This window comes from Electrona antarctica (genome assembly GCF_951216825.1).
Source record: "Electrona antarctica genome assembly, chromosome: 3".
Classification (NCBI taxonomy): Eukaryota; Metazoa; Chordata; class Actinopteri; order Myctophiformes; family Myctophidae; genus Electrona; species Electrona antarctica.
This window is the reverse complement of record NC_136808.1, coordinates 22,178,857-22,199,973: the sequence shown is the minus strand read 5'-3', so window position 1 is coordinate 22,199,973 and position 21,117 is coordinate 22,178,857. Positions and strand designations below refer to the sequence as shown.

At 44.3% G+C, this 21,117-nt stretch overlaps 1 protein-coding gene across 1 annotated transcript in view; it reads right to left on the bottom strand.

Annotated features, from left to right (window-relative positions):
* Window positions 1-19,836, bottom strand: part of pcsk6 (proprotein convertase subtilisin/kexin type 6) — a 65,003-nt gene extending 45,167 nt beyond the window's left edge. The window contains exons 1-6 of the mRNA XM_079497304.1: window positions 19,421-19,836; window positions 13,993-14,097; window positions 13,242-13,358; window positions 12,537-12,680; window positions 12,134-12,210; window positions 702-790 (exon numbers count right to left, since the gene is read on the bottom strand). Coding sequence (XP_079353430.1) covers window positions 702-790; window positions 12,134-12,210; window positions 12,537-12,680; window positions 13,242-13,358; window positions 13,993-14,097; window positions 19,421-19,594 — 706 coding nt within the window. The 5' untranslated portion in view covers window positions 19,595-19,836. The remainder of the gene's footprint in view (window positions 1-701; window positions 791-12,133; window positions 12,211-12,536; window positions 12,681-13,241; window positions 13,359-13,992; window positions 14,098-19,420) is intronic.
* Window positions 19,837-21,117: the final 1,281 nt, after the last annotated feature.

The window sequence follows — 21,117 nt, the reverse complement described above, 5'->3', positions numbered from 1 at the left end:
TGGGGCTATAGGCTGCCGGGGAGAAATCAGTTACTTTCACAAAGTAATACCTTTTTCGACAGAGCAGCTATTCTTCCACAAAGTAACACTTTTCTCATTAGGAAAACTCCAAGAACACTTCACCTTTCCCCCTCGTGGCGTTAGCAGACTTTGGGGTCTAAGCCATGGCAATCAGCCAAGAGGAGATAAAGGCAAATCCAGTGTTTACGTTGGAGCGTTGGAAGAAATGAACACAGAAAGTCAGAAATGGCAGAGGTTTGGAGCCTGCCTGCAGACGGAGAGAGAACTCCAAAGCCATAACAAGAGGCAGCAGCAGAGCTGAGATTCTGTCTTTTGATTAAAAGCCCTTCTTGACATTTTGACATTGCAAAAGCCACGGGGGATTAATGTCCTGCAAACGCATTCAGTGTGCACTGGTTGGCTGGTCAGCGCACGCACGCACGCACGCACGCACGCACGCACGCACGCACGCACGCACACGCAGAATAATACTGGCTAAGAAGACACACACACACGCACACACACACACACACACACACGCACACGCACGCACATGCACACACACACACACACACACACACACACTGACACACACACGCGCGCGCGCATGCACACACACATTTACACGCAGAATAATACTGGCTAAGAAAACACACACACAAGAGAAGTTGAGAGGAGGAAAAAAAACCTAAGAACTCCACCTCCAATTCTTGCGTTGTAGGCAACTCCCACAATGCAATGGGAGTTATTGGCCACAGCTGCGACTTCCCCTGCACAGCGGGTCCCGTGCCTAGAGGGGGCGACAGAGAGAGACAAAAAGAATGGTTCAAATTATATCAACATCCTCCCGGTGTCTGTCTGTCTGTCTGTCTGTCTGTCTGTCTGTCTGTCTGTCTGTCTGTCTGTCTGTCTGTCTGTCTGTCTGTCTGTCTGTCTGTCTGTCTGTCTGTCTGTCTGTCTGTCTGTCTGTCTGTCTGTCTGTCTGTCTGTCTGTCTGTCCAATACTTGTATGCTGCTGCATAGGGGTGTAACGATATAGTAACTGCATCAAAGAAATAATTATTTCAAGAATCAAAGTATATTGAAATGGAAACTCAACATATCGTATCGTTTGACTTTGTAATCGGTATTGATTATTGGCCAGTAGCCACTTTGAGTGACAGTCGGGGCCAAACGCTCTCGCCCAAACATGTTTTATGATCCTGTCCATACCGGGACGCAACTCGAACTGGGCTGACTCGGCTCAAGCGAACTTCACAACGTTCGACACGGCAACTCGCTCGATTTAGCTCGCTCTGTGGTGTCTCTCGTGGCTCAAGTTGGCTTGAGAACACTGAACACTTTTATTGGTTGAGATCTACACGTTACTATTTATTAGTTATTTGATTGGTTCAGGCTACTATACTAGTCGATGGAAGGCGGGACCATTTTTACTCAAACCGTTACCTGCGACCATTTCCACGCTCGCCTCTGGACACACAATACTGAAACCTTGTAAGGTGCAGGTTCTGGTGATAGTGAAACCTTGTAAGGTACAGGTTGTGGTGATAGTGAAACCTTGTAAGGTGCAGGTTCTGGTGATAGTGAAACCTTGTAAGGTGCAGGTTGTGGTGATAGTGAAACCTTGTAAGGTGCAGGTTATGGTGATAGTGAAACCTTGTAAGGTGTAGGTTCTGGTGATAGTGAAACCTTGTAAGGTGCAGGTTGTGGTGATAGTGAAACCTTGTAAGGTGCAGGTTATGGTGATAGTGAAACCTTGTAAGGTGTAGGTTCTGGTGATAGTGAAACCTTGTAAGGTGCAGGTTGTGGTGATAGTGAAACCTTGTAAGGTGCAGGTTCTGGTGATAGTGAAACCTTGTAAGGTGCAGGTTGTGGTGATAGTGAAACCTTGTAAGGTGCAGGTTATGGTGATAGTGAAACCTTGTAAGGTGTAGGTTCTGGTGATAGTGAAACCTTGTAAGGTGCAGGTTGTGGTGATAGTGAAACCTTGTAAGGTGCAGGTTGTGGTGATAGTGAAACCTTGTAAGGTGCAGGTTCTGGTGGAAAAAGATAATTTCACTGACCGCTGTGTGTCACATGGGGAAAATTATGTAATCCCAACACCTAGGCCGAATAGGCTATCCTTAGTTCACTGGCCCAGCAGGGGAATCATTACTCAAAGGCTGATTCTCTCTCTCTCTCTCTCTCTCTCTCTCTCTCTCTCTCTTATAAATAAAAATGTACTTACTCTCTCTCCACAACACCTGAGAAGATAATGCCATCCCCAAGGGTGCCTGCTGATTATGCCTTCAGATAATGGCCCAGTGGGGAGAAAAAAATAACTGGTACATAACATTAACATGCATTGCTCGATCACCTCACCACAGAAATACCACTCACCACTGGTGTGGTGAAGAAGTGCAGGTCTTATCTTTAACAGCCACTTGAAAGGTGACCTGAAATGCATCATTGTTATAATGGTGCAGACAACACAAAGAGCAGCATGGCCAGCTGCAGAGTGAATGCAGACGCAGGTGACGCTACAAGGTCTGTGGTTTCGCTCTCACCCTCAGAGGGAGGGTCAGTGTGTTTCAGTCTGGCCCTCAGACTGAAACACTCATTATGATATATTTTCTCTCTATTTTTAAGGTTATTTTTGCAGTCAGTTTGTATTGGGGGTGGGGAGGGGGGGGCGGGGCGGGGGTCGCGAGATATGGCCAAAGCATTTCCGGGGGTTTTCCCAGCCAAAAACGTTGAGAACCCCTGTCCTAATGAACGAGAGTATGAGGGGAAGACAGGGCCGTGAATACCAACGGGCTGTAATTAGGTTGTCCTGATCCGATCACGTGATCGTAAAATCAGGCCTGATCACGTGATCGGAAATCGGGCCTGATCACGTGATCACGTCATTCTCAAATGATCGGAATTGGATCGGGAGCAAAAAATAATAATACTTGATCGGCACATCCCCTAGTATGAATATTATATCCATATCATGATATTAAGATATCATGATATCGCATATTATCTGTGATTTTGGATATTGTACTATTGTGATATAAAAACATAAATGTCGAATCGGGGAAAATTGGTATGGGCAGATACTCAAAATCAAATGATCGGAATCGGATCGGGAGGCAAAAAAAGAACAACAAAAATCGTGATCGGGGCATCCCTAGCTGCAATCCCACCCCGGGCCAAGCCAGCAGGTGCTCCGTGTATAAACTCATCTCCGTGTATAAACTCATCTCCGTGTATAAGCTCATCTCCGTGTATAAGCTCATCTCCGTGTATAAGCTCATCTCCGTGTATAAACTCATCTCAGTGTATAAGCTCATCTCTGTGTATAAACTCATCTCCGTGTATAAGCTCATCTCTGTGTATAAGCTCATCTCCGTGTATAAACTCATATCTGTGTATAAACTCATCTCTGTGTATAAGTTCATCTCCGTGTATAAGCTCATCTCCGTGTATAAACTCATCTCCGTGTATAAACTCACCTCCGTGTATAAACTCATCTCCGTGTATAAACTCATCTCTGTGTATAAACTCATCTCCGTGTATAAACTCATCTCCGTGTATAAACTCATCTCCGTGTATAAGCTCATCTCTGTGTATAAACTCATCTCCGTGTATAAACTCATCTCAGTGTATAAACTCATCTCCGTGTATAAGCTCATCTCCGTGTATAAACTCATATCTGTGTATAAGCTCATCTACTTGTATGCTGCTGCATAGGGGTGTAACGATATAGTAACTGCATCAAAGAAATAATTATTTCAAGAATCAAAGTATATTGAAATGGAAACTCAACATATCGTATCGTTTGACTTTGTAATCGGTATTGATTATTGGCCAGTAGCCACTTTGAGTGACAGTCGGGGCCAAACGCTCTCGCCCAAACATGATTTACGATCCTGTCCATACCGGGACGCAACTCGAACTGGGCTGACTCGGCTCAAGCGAACTTCACAACGTTCGACACGGCAACTCGCTCGATTTAGCTCGCTCTGTGGTGTCTCTCGTGGCTCAAGTTGGCTTGAGAACACTGAACACTTTTATTGGTTGAGATCTACACGTTACTATTTATTAGTTATTTGATTGGTTCAGGCTACTATACTAGTCGATGGAAGGCTGGACCATTTTTACTCAAACCGTTACCTGCGACCATTTCCACGCTCGCCTCTGGACACACAATACTGAAACCTTGTAAGGTGCAGGTTCTGGTGATAGTGAAACCTTGTAAGGTACAGGTTGTGGTGATAGTGAAACCTTGTAAGGTGCAGGTTCTGGTGATAGTGAAACCTTGTAAGGTGCAGGTTGTGGTGATAGTGAAACCTTGTAAGGTGCAGGTTATGGTGATAGTGAAACCTTGTAAGGTGTAGGTTCTGGTGATAGTGAAACCTTGTAAGGTGCAGGTTGTGGTGATAGTGAAACCTTGTAAGGTGCAGGTTATGGTGATAGTGAAACCTTGTAAGGTGTAGGTTCTGGTGATAGTGAAACCTTGTAAGGTGCAGGTTGTGGTGATAGTGAAACCTTGTAAGGTGCAGGTTCTGGTGATAGTGAAACCTTGTAAGGTGCAGGTTGTGGTGATAGTGAAACCTTGTAAGGTGCAGGTTATGGTGATAGTGAAACCTTGTAAGGTGTAGGTTCTGGTGATAGTGAAACCTTGTAAGGTGCAGGTTGTGGTGATAGTGAAACCTTGTAAGGTGCAGGTTGTGGTGATAGTGAAACCTTGTAAGGTGCAGGTTCTGGTGGAAAAAGATAATTTCACTGACCGCTGTGTGTCACATGGGGAAAATTATGTAATCCCAACACCTAGGCCGAATAGGCTATCCTTAGTTCACTGGCCCAGCAGGGGAATCATTACTCAAAGGCTGATTCTCTCTCTCTCTCTCTCTCTCTCTCTCTCTCTCTCTTATAAATAAAAATGTACTTACTCTCTCTCCACAACACCTGAGAAGATAATGCCATCCCCAAGGGTGCCTGCTGATTATGCCTTCAGATAATGGCCCAGTGGGGAGAAAAAAATAACTGGTACATAACATTAACATGCATTGCTCGATCACCTCACCACAGAAATACCACTCACCACTGGTGTGGTGAAGAAGTGCAGGTCTTATCTTTAACAGCCACTTGAAAGGTGACCTGAAATGCATCATTGTTATAATGGTGCAGACAACACAAAGAGCAGCATGGCCAGCTGCAGAGTGAATGCAGACGCAGGTGACGCTACAAGGTCTGTGGTTTCGCTCTCACCCTCAGAGGGAGGGTCAGTGTGTTTCAGTCTGGCCCTCAGACTGAAACACTCATTATGATATATTTTCTCTCTATTTTTAAGGTTATTTTTGCAGTCAGTTTGTATTGGGGGTGGGGAGGGGGGGCGGGGCGGGGGTCGCGAGATATGGCCAAAGCATTTCCGGGGGTTTTCCCAGCCAAAAACGTTGAGAACCCCTGTCCTAATGAACGAGAGTATGAGGGGAAGACAGGGCCGTGAATACCAACGGGCTGTAATTAGGTTGTCCTGATCCGATCACGTGATCGTAAAATCAGGCCTGATCACGTGATCGGAAATCGGGCCTGATCACGTGATCACGTCATTCTCAAATGATCGGAATTGGATCGGGAGCAAAAAATAATAATACTTGATCGGCACATCCCCTAGTATGAATATTATATCCATATCATGATATTAAGATATCATGATATCGCATATTATCTGTGATTTTGGATATTGTACTATTGTGATATAAAAACATAAATGTCGAATCGGGGAAAATTGGTATGGGCAGATACTCAAAATCAAATGATCGGAATCGGATCGGGAGGCAAAAAAAGAACAACAAAAATCGTGATCGGGGCATCCCTAGCTGCAATCCCACCCCGGGCCAAGCCAGCAGGTGCTCCGTGTATAAACTCATCTCCGTGTATAAACTCATCTCCGTGTATAAGCTCATCTCCGTGTATAAGCTCATCTCCGTGTATAAGCTCATCTCCGTGTATAAACTCATCTCAGTGTATAAGCTCATCTCTGTGTATAAACTCATCTCCGTGTATAAGCTCATCTCTGTGTATAAGCTCATCTCCGTGTATAAACTCATATCTGTGTATAAACTCATCTCTGTGTATAAGTTAATCTCCGTGTATAAGCTCATCTCCGTGTATAAACTCATCTCCGTGTATAAACTCACCTCCGTGTATAAACTCATCTCCGTGTATAAACTCATCTCTGTGTATAAACTCATCTCCGTGTATAAACTCATCTCCGTGTATAAACTCATCTCCGTGTATAAGCTCATCTCTGTGTATAAACTCATCTCCGTGTATAAACTCATCTCAGTGTATAAACTCATCTCCGTGTATAAGCTCATCTCCGTGTATAAACTCATATCTGTGTATAAGCTCATCTCCGTGTATAAGCTCATCTCCGTGTATAAACTCATCTCCGTGTATAAACTCACCTCCGTGTATAAACTCATCTCTGTGTATAAACTCATCTCCGTGTATAAGCTCATCTCTGTGTATAAACTCATCTCCGTGTATAAACTCATCTCCGTGTATAAACTCATCTCCGTGTATAAACTCACCTCCGTGTATAAACTCATCTCCGTGTATAAACTCATCTCTGTGTATAAACTCATCTCCGTGTATAAGCTCATCTCCGTGTATAAGCTCATCTCTGTGTATAAACTCATCTCCGTGTATAAACTCATCTATGTGTATAAACTCATCTCCGTGTATAAACTCACCTCCGTGTATAAGCTCATCTCCGTGTATAAGCTCATCTCCGTGTATAAGCTCATCTCTGTGTATAAACTCATCTCCGTGTATAAACTCATCTCCGTGTATAAGCTCATCTCCGTGTATAAACTCATCTCCGTGTATAAACTCATCTCCGTGTATAAGCTCATCTCCGTGTATAAACTCATCTCCGTGTATAAACTCATCTCCGTGTATAAGCTCATCTCCGTGTATAAACTCATCTCCGTGTATAAACTCATCTCCGTGTATAAACTCATCTCCGTGTATAAACTCATCTCCGTGTATAAGCTCATCTCCGTGTATAAACTCATCTCCGTGTATAAGCTCATCCGCATGAACGCCCGTCGACAAAGCGCCACGAACAAGTAAAGCATTTCTCCTTTTTAATTGATTTGTTTTCTCTTTGCTTGAAAATGACGACTATACCCCAGCACTGAGGACTCTGCAGTGCTCAGTCAAGCTCAGAGAGAGAGAGAGAGAGAGAGAGAGAGGTGGGGGGGATTCATCAACAGCTTTTTTTATTACGTTTTTTTTTTTTTTTTTTTGCATTTATGTGTTTGACAATGCAACTCTCTCGCATGAGGAATAGAAGTACTCTGCATTTGAAGGTTGTTAGAAAGCAAATATAGTAAATGCATTACATCCACCCATTCACACACACATTCATACACCTTTACATAGATTGTGCATTACATCCACCCATTCACACACACGCATACACCTTTACATAGATTGTGCATTACATCCACCCATTCACACACACATTCATACACCTTTACATAGATTGTGCATTACATCCACCCATTCACACACACATTCATACACCTTTACATAGATTGTGCATTACATTCACCCATTCACACACACATTCACACACCGGAGGAAACCATGCAAAGCACCAACCTGCACATCAGGAGCAATTAGGGGTTCAGTGTCTTGCTCAAGGACACTAACTCTGGGGGAGCCTGGGATCGAACCGGGAACCTTGCGTTAGTCACCCATCCAGCCTCTCTCTACCGGCCACTCTACCGCTGACCCACTGCCGCCCGCGTGAACTCAGCGAGGCAATAATGTCACGACGATGATGAGGACTGAATGTCCAAAATGAGATCAGTGTTTAACACTAGAGTGTCTGTGAGGTCTATTGATTTTAATTTTTATTTTTTTCATCTGAAACATTTTCTAAATATCAGAGACGGTTCACAAACCCGTCCACCAGTGTTTTTTTATTTTATTTTATTTTTTAAAGATATTTAGATTTGTATTATCGTGAGAACGATGGCTTTTTTATCGCATCGAAACTTTTCAGGAATATAAAACCTGCAGTTTCTATTAGCTTGGATTCCCCATCGATGATGTCACTGGTGGGTTTCTGAAGTACCCACATATGAGACAGACCGAGTAGAAAGAAATGTGTGGTATTTTATCATGAACATTAGTGAGGACCAGTTACATGAACGTAGGTTGAAAAGTGGTGAAGTGGTCCTATAATTCAGCTTGTGTGGTATCTGGCCTTGCTTCAGTCATGCTAGTGTTAATCGGCTGCCTCATATATGTTTACATCACAGACGTGGAATGGGTCAAAAATAATAATTGTGCCTGTGGGGGATCGGTGACATTTTACCATCATTACATTTTCAAAGTCCTCTGCGAGACTGATAGTGGTCATTACCGTGCCCGTAGGTCTCCGACCCATAGATAGATAGATAGATGCACTGCAGTGCAGCTTAATGTTCTTCTGACATACAGTCACCATGAAAGCCATCGTATGTCATTAAGGTTTATATTTATGACAGCCACTGTCATTACCGTGGCAGAAGTTGTGCACGGCAGCCAGACTATGGAGAAGGAGCGACAAGACCATCTGGACCAGGGGATGGGCAACTTTGACAATGGAGAGGGCCACTATAGTTCCACACTCACTCCAGAGGGCCACTATAGTTCCACACTGACTCCAGAGGGCCACTATATATAAAAGCACTTTGTGACTGGTTCTTAAAAGGTGCTATACAAATAAAGCTTTATTATTATTATTACTATATAGTTCCACACTCACTCCAGAGGGCCACTATAGTGCCACACTCACTCCAGAGGGCCACTATATTTCCACACTCACTCCAGAGGGCCACTATAGTTCCACACTCACTCCAGAGGGCCACTATAGTTCCACACTCACTCCAGAGGGCCACTATATTTCCACACTCACTCCAGAGGGCCACTATAGTTCCACACTCACTCCAGAGGGCCACTATATTTCCACACTCACTCCAGAGGGCCACTATATTTCCACACTCACTCCAGAGGGCCACTATAGTTCCACACTCACTCCAGAGGGCCACTATAGTTCCACACTCACTCCAGAGGGCCACTATATTTCCACACTCACTCCAGAGGGCCACTATAGTTCCACACTCACTCCAGAGGGCCACTATAGTTCCACACTCACTCCAGAGGGCCACTATAGTTCCACACTGACTCCAGAGGGCCACTATATATAAAAGCACTTTGTGACTGGTTCTTAAAAGGTGCTATACAAATAAAGCTTTATTATTATTATTACTATATAGTTCCACACTCACTCCAGAGGGCCACTATAGTTCCACACTCACTCCAGAGGGCCACTATATTTCCACACTCACTCCAGAGGGCCACTATAGTTCCACACTCACTCCAGAGGGCCACTATAGTTCCACACTCACTCCAGAGGGCCACTATATTTCCACACTCACTCCAGAGGGCCACTATAGTTCCACACTCACTCCAGAGGGCCACTATATTTCCACACTCATTCCAGAGGGCCACATTGCATATTACTGTCGTAGCAAAAAATAGCTGATCAGCTATTTTTGCTACGACAGTAATATGCAATGTGACCCTCTGAATTTGAATTGAAATCCTGAATTATTTTCTGCCAAATGCCTTTCAGGGGGAGGTCATTTGGAGACGTTGTTTTTTGTGAAGGTACCTACCCTAGGAGACGCGGGGAGAACATGCAAACTCCACACAGAAAGGCCCTTTCACCAACCCTGCCTCGGGTATGGGCACTGATGACGCAGAGGAGAGAACATGCCCCCAGCGCCCACAGTGGGAATCGAACCCAGGAGCTTCTAATCATATTAAAACATTTATAATTTTCGGCCAAATACAACGAGACAGAGCATTGGGGGTGCGTCAGCTAGGTCAGGAGGTAACAGGGGGTGCACGGCGAAACAAGTTTGGGGACTGCTGGGTTATAGGATTAGGGTTTGTGGTAGGGTTAGTAATGTCCGACATAAAGTATATACGTTCACCCGTGGCTTCTTGCCACTCAAAGTGACTACTGGGTTGGGCTTGCTGGATGCACGGGCCAAACTCTAGCACAGGGGGGGCAACGTATATTTCCACACTCACTCCAGAGGGCCACATTGCATGTAGCAAAAATAGCCGATCTACGAGCTGAAAACGTGTCGCATTGCGACGCGTTTTCAGCACGTAGATCAGCTATTTTTGCTATTTTTTTATTGGAATCCTGAAAAGTTACATTTGTATTTAATTTCCAAACACCTTTCTAATGCCTTTAATTATAGGCCTAGTTATGTTAACTTTATGAACTAGGGCCTAAATACAAATACAATGGACATAAAAAAGACAATCAAAGTAATTAGGAGAGAGAGAGAGATGAACAGTTCTTATAAACTGTTCTTATCACTACAATGCTGAGGAGGAGAGAGAGATGAAAGTGTCATGTTTGGAATTATAACAGCTGTAATAAATACTATATCAATATTCTGATATTAACCTGCGGGCCACATTAAGTGAAGGTGGGGGCCGCATGTGGCCCCCGGGCCGCCAGTTGCCCATGTATGCTCTAGCATGTATGTCAGAAGCCGCTGAGGGCTGATTTCACCCCCGTGCTCAGCACTACCGTACCGTCAACTCAAAGGATCAAATGATCTGATATGCTGCTATGGCGGCTTCTCCCATCAATCAATGGCCCAGAGGAAACAGGCCCCTTCCATTTCCTGACACAATCTCCAGGGACACAGGACCCATGTTCCAACCACTGTATGAATCAATTACGAGACATTTTGTGCATGTAAACCTTATACAAGCCTTATGCTGCGTTGACGTGGGCAGATAAGATACAGTCTACCATTCATTTTCAACTGAAGCCTGCCGCGACATGAAGATTTACAAAGATACATCCGGCGTGTATAACTGCCGCAAAAGATACAAAAGCTACAAAAAACGTTGAGCTAGTTTCTAAAGGTCACTTGCCAACATGCAAGTTAGAGAAAACCAAAGTGTGCTGTTTTGATTGATTACTTTATTAACTCACCTGGTGCCAATTGCGCCAATGGGCGCAAAAGGGTGGGGGATGGGGGGGTCAAGTCCACTCCCAGCGTCACATTTGTCCCCCCCAAAGTGATTTAAGGAGTAATTAGAACCATAAATAAACAAGAGTGTTAAAATACGTATTTAAAAGAACCTGCACCCACTTTTGAAACCCTGTACTCATAAACGCGATATATTTTGAAGGCTGTATTTGGTCCACCCCCGTGTAAACCCCAAAATGGTTTGGCCCGTTCCCTGTAAACAGGGAACTCATTGTCACTCTCGCCTCGGCAAGCGTCAAGCACATGGAGATGCATTGTATTAAGCCCTCAATATCATTAACGACATATGGCGAGTTATTGTTTGTAATGTTTCATCGCCATCTAATCGAATCCTTGCGCTTGTCCCGCTTCTAAAACACCATATCCGTATTCGGTTCCTGCTAGGCTAGATCCGGCTATTTGATATACATCCGGGTTAAATGTTATGAATGACCACAAATGGAGTTTGGAGTGCTGGACGCTTAATTTTGGACAATGGATTATCCTTATCACACGGTTATTTTGTTTTTCGTCCAGTGTTACAAGAGAGCACAATGCAACGGACAATTACGCGGAAGAGAAAAGAAGGAGCTGCTGATAATGTGGTTAAACTAAAAACGTTTTGAGACACATGGGAGCAGGAGGAAGCACAGCAAGGTAATTAATAATAACTGTGCCAAAATGCAGTATGTGCATTTCGGGGGGTTTGGGGTTTCTCAAAACAATATGATCCTCCTAGCTTACAAAAATAGTTTTGGGTGGATTAAATGACAATCGCAGGAAATGTTACATAGCAGATTTTTACTTCCTGACTCGCAGTTTCCGGCCAAATCGGCTTTCAAACTAAAGGTGAATATATATTAAATGATTCTTAAAAAATAGCAGATCTACAAGCAATGAGCTTGTAGACAGCTGAAGTTTAAAATAATGCTTAAAGTGGTTAAAAGCTATAAGGCGACACAAATGCATCCTCAGGTCTAAATGGGTTAAAGAACAGACTGCGATAGCACAAGATATTGTTATATCATCCCTCTTACTTGTTTTCGTTGCTAGAGTCGTAACGGGGCGTGGGGTCGTGGTCGTTCCCGTTGACGTCGTAACTCGCTAGCTGGTCCTGGACAAACGACAGAGGAGAGAGGGAGAGGTTTGAGGAAAAACAATGTGTGCATTTAGCAGACGCTCTTAATGCAGAGTGACTTACGTTAGGTAATACATCAAATGCACGCACGCACGCACGCACGCACACACACACACACACACACACACACACGGACGGACGGACGGAGTGCAAAACATGTTCTCTCCCCATGCCTTCGGCCTGGTGGAGACAATTAGGGTTCAGTGTGGTAACGATACAGTCCATAGTTCTGGGCCAGAGTGTTTATAACGGACGTACATAGTTCTATGGAACACAATGGAAGGGCTCTGTGTGGTATTTACATAGTTCTGGGCCAGGTCTGGGTGGTTGGTCTCGATGCCGTCGTCCAGGAAGGTGACCACCACGTTCCGTCCCGTGTAGCCTCGCTGCCAGGCGGCCAGGATGTTCATCTCTGAGCGACAGCGGACGTTCTTATCACTACAATGCTGAGGAGGAGAGAGAGAGATGAACAGTTCTTATGAACAGTTCTTATGAACAGTTCTTGTTATCGCTACAATGCTGAGGAGGAGAGAGAGATGAACAGTTATTATGAACTGTTCTTATCACTTCATCTTGCAATGGATTCAGAATCATGAAAACCCCGTAGTTTGACACAGGTTAATTTTCTGAGTTCTGAATTCAGAGAAACATGAACAGTACACACTTATAGGTGTGAAGAAGTTTCTCTAAAACCTCTCGCCTACAGAGTTCTTTTTTGGGCATGCAGCATTCATTTTTACACTCTCAAGAGTTAAAGCTCTAATAAGGGTCCATTTGGTTACCAACTCTCCATCATTTAACTGGGGACCACCTGGAACCCCCTCAAGGACCACTGTTTGAAAGCACTGGCTTAGACCCTCTATCCTAGTATAGTGAGTGACTCGAATTCTTTTTCAATCTCTTCACCAAAAATAGCTGATCTACAAGCTCACAACGCGTCACAACGTGACACGTTGGGCTTCTCGCACTCAGGCATCTTACTGGTTATAAGATTAGACTATACTTACAATATACCACATGTTGGACCATTTGGGGTCATTGAAGTGAATGAAGTTGGGGTCACTGGCACTGCTGGTCATTCTCTTCACTCTGTGCTTCACTATTTGCTGCTGCGCCCACTCCACCTTTAAAGATAGAAACCATAGCTGTGAGAACACTCCACCTTTAAAGACAGAAACCATAGCTGTCAGAACACTCCACCTTTAAAGATAGAAACCATAGCTGTGAGAAGAACACTCCACCTATAAAGATAGAAACCATAGCTGTGAGTAGAACACTCCACCTGGGGGAGAAGCCATAGCTAATCTGCGCCCACTCCACCTAAACCCCAAACCACAGAAATGGGTCGAGACGCAAAAAGCAGTTTTAGCGTCCCAGCGGTGTGACATGACCTGTTGTTGCACGTCGGCGCATGTTGACCCAAAGTGATTCAATTGGTTCAATTCACAAACACATTCATACACTGATGGCAGAGGAAACCATGCAAGGCGCCAACCTGCACATCGGGAGCAATTAGGGGTTCAGAGTCTTGCTCAAGGACACTTCAACTCAACAATAACTCTGTGGCAGTCCCGCCAGTCCAATCTTCAGCTCTCAGTACGTTAGATATACCATCTAAATAATTTGTAGTTTAGTCTGTTGTTGTGAAGACAATTATCTTCCGTGTGCATTAAAGTTGTTTGAAAAAGTTGTCTGAAAACAATGGTTGTTCTTTTAAATCAGTGCTTTTCAGAACATGGAGTAGGCTACGGGTCTCACCTTGGGGTCCATGTGGATTAAGCTGTGAGGTCCTCTGAAGGAGAAAGCTGCTCGACGCACCACCCTGCTGTGGTGGAAGTGATAATGGTTCTCCAGGCCTCCTATCTGACCACAGACACCACACACACACACACACACACACACACACACACACACACACACACACACACACACACACACACACACACACACACACACACACACACACACACACACACACACACACACACCAACATGAGACACATCTCCTCCTATCTGACCACACATACATACAAACACATGAGACACATGTCATGCTCCATTTTTGTTTTTACATGTTTGTTCCCTTAGAATACATTTCAGTTAGACATGCATATCGTCGCCCACTGTCCGGCAGAAACCAACTAACTTACTAACATTTTTCAGGTGTTTTTCCCCCATAAATCGCTTTGAACATCGGGTTATAATGGAGGCTCAACGGAGCTGGATTTAAAAATTGCATCGCTGGTGGTGACGGAGGAGGTCTATATAACTAGCCGGAGCAATGCTCCAAGCACTGAACCAGGCCTATAGGACTAACCATCCCCTAATCAGTGAGTGAGTGGTAACCAATTAACTCAAAACACGGCAAGGCCTTACACATTACTATACTTTAAAGGAAAATTACAAACACTTAACTATATTTCACAGGCCCAATTCATTTACGACAACAAACAAACATAACACAACATGGTGAAATAACAGCCATCCTCTACAGAGGATATAGAGAGGCAGCACTGATGATGAGGTGAGGTGAGGTGACCAACATACCATTCAACACAGTGACAGTAAACACACACAAAAATAGCAGACCTACAAGCTCGAAGGAACCTGATAAATTGGCCTATATGCACATGTTCTTCTCCCTTCTTGAAGTTGCACCAAAAAACGCAGGCATCTCATGAATCCCATCCCAGCACATGTGTGCTCATCTGGCAGGGAGGCAACATCATTATTCTACAGTGAGGGACCTCTCTCTCTCTCTCTCTCTCTCTCTCTCTCTCTCTCTCTCTCTCTCTCTCTCTCTCATTCAAAACAGTCCTGGGCAGTGGTGACAAGTAACTAAGTACATTTAATTACTATTTATTGTACTTAAGTACAATTTTGAGGTATTTGTACTTTACTTGAGTATTTCCAATTTCCATTATTTATTTTTGAAGGGCGCTAGCCCCTCCTATATCCAGCTTTTAGTGCCACTGCATGTCCACAGAAAAACAAAAAGAAGTCGGAAAATTTAAGAAAAGCTGTCGGCTGTCAGAAAAACAAATCACACCCGTGTGAAGTGAGGGGCGCTAATATATTAAAGTCTAACTCATGTTGATTAGGCGATGTAATAGTGATGTAAAACAAACAGTGCCAACACAAACATTAAATGCCATTAACAATAAAGAGGAAATGACGTAATGAGGTATACATTATGACGTAAATGTTCCCTTCATTGTCAATGGCGTTTACAAAACAAACATTGAAGTAAAGACAAACATTAAACCTGTCGGAAACAAGTGTCTGTAACAAGTGAAAAAATGTTGGGAGGGACACAGATTAATGTATGGGCGGTGACCAAGGCCCCAGTGAGGCTTTCCAACGTTGAAGCACTCGGTCCTAGTGGTAAGAGGAGGGACTGCAGGCGGACCCGTGGAGTTATGACGAGGAAACCCGTGCAGCTGGGCTTTAACATTGAGCGCCCGTTAGCACTTCTGCATTTTCCGCAAATCGAAAAAAACGCGGAAGTAGACGGTTCTTCTGGGTGCTTCAAAACGCCACTGAGCAACTTCCACTGAAACGAATAGCAGGGGGTGGGGGCGGGGCTATCGCTCCGGTTCAGTCTCTATCCTTCTTATATACTCTATGGCGGTGACACACTCCCCTTGCCTACCCACCGCACTAACCTCGCGTCACCAGGCTTTACACCGCACGGACACCTCTCCTTTTGGAATTACACCGTGTCTCGCAGCAGAGCCGCGACATACCAAAGCCTACACGGGTTGTGCAGTCGACGTGCTGTGATTGGCCAGTCGCTGTGATTGACAGCCTAAACCTAACCCTAACCTTAACCTCAGTAAAACTATACCTAAACCTAACCCTAACCTTAACCTCAAGAAAACTATACCTACTGTAAACCTAACCCTAACATTAACCTCAGTAAACTTAACTTGCCCGGGGGTGTGTTTATAAACACAACCCGTGTAGGAATTAGTATGTAGCAGCAGAGCCACATGGGGAACATTTCTGGGGGGCGCGTGGCAGACAGGCAGCATCGCAATTTCGAAACAACACGGTCGCCTACCATGCCAAAGTTATTTGCAACGTTTAAACTGCCGCCATCCCGTGCCATCGGTAAAATAAAATGATAAATATATACAGAGATGCAATGACAGTTAATGACAGCTATCTATCTATCTATCTATCTATCTATCTATCTATCTATCTATCTATCTATCTATCTATCTATCTATCTATCTATCTATCTATCTATCTATCTATCTATCTATCTATATCTATCTATCTAAGACTAGGCTATCTATCTTATATAATAACATTAATTTTGTGGCCAAGTTCAACCCAATTTCCCAACATCATCCGTAAACAATTCCCTCCCAATCAATGTGATCTATTATATGGCATTACCCACACTGTACATCATCTCCTGTTCATATATTAGAACGGGTAAGGCCCTAGTACTTTTAACAGAGTATTTCTACATATAGCAGTATTGATAGCCTTCTTTTACTTAGGTAAAAAAAAAACTCTTGTTCCCTCGATCTGCCCTCTCTCTCTCTCAGCCCACAGCTGTTTTCTATACACACACTGAACATTTCTGAACGATGTTGTTTAAAAAACGCCATCCAATATCGAGAAGAAAAGGCCAGATGTTAGGTTTTGCTGCAGTAGCCTACAACAGTGGTTCTCAAAGTGGGGCCCGGGGACCCCCAGGGGTCCTTGATGGAGTTCCAGGGGGTCCACAGGTGTACAAATGTGTACCATTTGTACACCCTCAGAGTTAAATTAATACAGATTTTTACTGAATAAACTACTGGGTCCCAGAGATAGAAATGTAATGAAATGGGGATCCATAGCCTCTAGGGGTTCTCAACGTTTTTGGTTGGGGACCCCCGGAAATGCTTTGGCTATGTCTCGCGACCCACGAGCCCCCCCCCCCCCCCCCCCCCCCCCCCCCCCCCATACAAAAACAACCTTAATATTAGAGAAAATATATCATAAATGAATACTGAAACCAGATATAAACATTACGTTTGAGAATTACTGGCCTATACAGTACACATTGTATAACTAACCTACTCCCAGAGCTAAGCATGAACAACATGCACTGGCTGGCTGGGTCAGATGATACTCAGAGGGGAGGCTACGCCTGTCTGACTGCTGAAACTAGGAGGATTGCAATCAATTCAGTAGCCTTAATTAAGTTAATTGGATAGCCATGGGTTGGCAGTTGTGTTGTAGGATATTAAAGTTCATTGGTTAACTCAAGGAGACAAAGTATTAGCCTAGAAGTAACTGCATGCCTATTTGTAGAATTTTCCAACAGGTCCTAATTAAGTTAGAACACCTGACTGTCGTAAATCTATGATGATTATTAGCCTACGGAACCGCAATTTATAACTTTGTGAGAAAGGTATTTTCAAATTGCACATCAAAAACAGCTTATAATTTCCAATGTATAGCCTCTAATTTCCAACATTCAGTAGAAGCCAGGCTTTGAAAGCAGGCTAGCCTAAAGCCTGCTTGGTCGCAGACATTATCCTACAACACAGTCTGATCAGTCAATATTCAGTCACAAAAACATTATAAAGCAGATAACGTTAAACAGAAATGCACTTAATGGGAGATATACTATAGAACCATTTTAAATGGCTAAATATGGTTGTTATATCCATATTTAGCAACCTGTCACTTCCAAGTTATTATTGTTGCGACCGAATGTCACAGTTGACTAAGCCCATATATGGAGATCCCTGATGTCATCAATATTAAGCCCATATATGGAGATCCCTGATGTCATCAATATTGGCCAGCAACTCTACATCTGACCTCAAAGCTCAAACCCTTAGATCTCCATATATGGAGCTGACCTGTTCTGACATTCTATATGTTGATCCTTCCCCATCCATCCTTCCTCTTCGATGTCTCCCTTTTGACTGATACCTGGTCCATTCAAACTCTAGACGGGCCTGCTCCAAAGTTAATAGTTCAGCCGCACCCGGCAGCCGGCGAAAACTTAACAGGCCCGAAAATGAAGGTCTTACCCCCCATGCCAAAGTGGCAGCGCTCGCCCAGCAGTCTGCTGTCACCCACAGATATGTTGATCTGACCCCCATGCCAAAGCGGCAGCGCTCGCCCAGCAGTCTGCTGTCACCCACAGATATGTTGATCTGACCCCCATGCCAAAGCGCCAGCGCTCGCCCAGCAGTCTGCTGTCACCCACAGATATGTTGATCTGACCCCCATGCCAAAGCGGCAGCGCTCGCCCAGCAGTCTGCTGTCACCCACAGATATGTTGATCTGACCCCCATGCCAAAGCGGCAGCGCTCGCCCAGCAGTCTGCTGTCACCCACAGATATGTTGATCTGACCCCCATTCCAAAGCGCCAGCGCTCGCCCAGCAGTCTGCTGTCACCCAGGTGGATGCGTGCACGTGACCTCGAGCTCGCTTCTCGCCCTCAGGCGTCTTTCTGGTATATAATAATAACTTCATATTTAAAGAACATTACCTGTCCAGTTTATTGTATCCACATGGAATAAAGCAAAAAGAAAATATCATGACTGAAAATGTACTAGGCGGTGCTAGAGCACCACCAGCCCTTGCCCTCTGGACAGCAATGTGCCCTTTAAAAAAAAGAAAAAAGAAATTGTGTACACTACAGTGTACAGTATGTGGACCATGGTGACATATCAATTCCTGATAAAAAAAAGCTGCTAATATATTATTTATGCCCCAAAATCTATAAATCTCACACTATTAAGGCAACCGCCGGTTCCACGTGCTGCACAAGGTGCCCTTTTTCACTTGCGCACCTCTATCTGTGCACGCCACTGACTAATGATGACCAGCTGAAGAAATCATGACATTTCTGAGACCATTCATGTATGCTTCTATAAACTTGTAGGCAATTATATCCATTGCTAGTTTGGTCACTTCAAATACACTTTCATATTAAATTAACTAATGACCGAAAATAGCCGATCTACAAGCTCACAACAAGTCGCGCTGCGACGTGTTGTGAGCTTGTAGATCGGCTATTTTCGGTGCGCACAGCATGCTTTCACAGAAGACACGCTGCATTGGCTTCTATATGGAATCCAAATGACTGAAATCAATCAGTCGGTGACTCGTGGCGACTGAGAACTTTCATCCATGAATGTGTCCATATTTTAAGAACTTAAGAACATACCTGCCCCAGGTTGTTATATCCATATTTAGCAGCCAGTCTGTCCGCCTCTCCGTGTCCTCCTGTCACGCGCACGGCCCAGTGGTTCGTATAGACGCTGCGGTGAGAGGGCAGTGACTGACATGATGATAATAACATCAACAACAACAACACATGGACACGCATTCTGATTGCCATTACTAAGGAAATAATAGGCTATCCTACAACAAAAATCTAAAAAAGTTGTCTAAAAGTGTTGAATTAAAAGAAAAAAGAAAATCTCAATTAAAGTCGGTATAGTAGCCGCTATATTCCATCCGAATCCAACACTTCAATGGAATGCTGTTTGTCTTGTCACAGCATTTTGTTTTTGTTGTCTTTATCGCCGCACCATGGCTAGAATCCTCTCTGTCTGTCTGTCTGTCTGTCTGTCTGTCTGTCTGTCTGTCTGTCTGTCTGGCAGCATAGAACGCGATTCATTTCATGATAAAAAGTTCGAAAACATGATCCATGATTTGTTCCTCGATCTGCTCTGCACGGAGCGGTGGAGTCCACGGAGCGCTAGTCCACATCCACACCACAAACTGACACTCCACTCCACGGACCATGTGGGACCATGCACGTAGGGTACGGAGCGAGTGAGTGAGTCTCTGCGCAGATCAAAGCCACACTGTGATGATGATGATGGTGGTGGTGGTGGTGGTGGTCGGTGCTTGCTCTGTTCACGCCTCCCCAACCAGTCAATTCAATTCAATTCAATTCAATTCAATTCAATTCAATTCAATTCAATTCAATTCAATTCAATTCAATTCAATTCAATATTTCAATTCAATTCAATATTTCAATTCAAAGGAGCTTTATTGGCATGAGAAAACATATACTTTTACATTGCCAAAGCAAGTGTCAAAATATAATAAAGTTAAAAACAGTTAATAACATGGAGAGTACAGTTGGGGAGGGTACAGCATTTTGTAAACATATGTCACATTACATTATCGTTCTAGGCTACAGGGTTTAAAGCTTTTTTTAAAGTCAACCAGTTAACTGCAACATCATCCCAGCAGCCACCACAGTGACACAACATCATCCCAGCAGCCACCACAGTGACACAACATCATCCCAGCAGCCACCACAGTGACACAACATCATCCCAGCAGCCACCACAGTGACACAACATCATCCCAGCAGCCACCACAGTGACACAACATCATCCCAGCAGCCACCACAGTGACACAACATCATCCCAGCAGCCACCACAGTGACACAACATCATCCCAGCAGCCACCACAGTGACACAACATCATCCCAGCAGCCACCACAGTGACACAAATAAAAAGGTTTCCGAGGCTACAGTGACACGGGACGACAGCAGACGGGACGGGGGTCGCTGTGACCTGAATTTTGCTTCATCATTTTGAACAAAGAAATGATTCTTCACTGTCTAGTGTCTAGGGTCCAGAGTAGTGAGAGACCAAACCAGCCATCCTCCATGCATCCATGATGGGAAATGTGTTACTTAATTGTAGCCTAAAATCACTGGTTCTCAAAGTGGGGTCCGGGGACCGCCAGGGGTCCTAATATTAATGGAGTTGGAACAACTGAGGTTCGGGAGGTTTGGCCAGGCAGAAGACAACCAAGCACAACCCACCTGCCACTGTCAACTCCACCCTTGCCACCCTTGCCAACCACTCACCCACCTCCAACCAGACTGGCCACTCCTA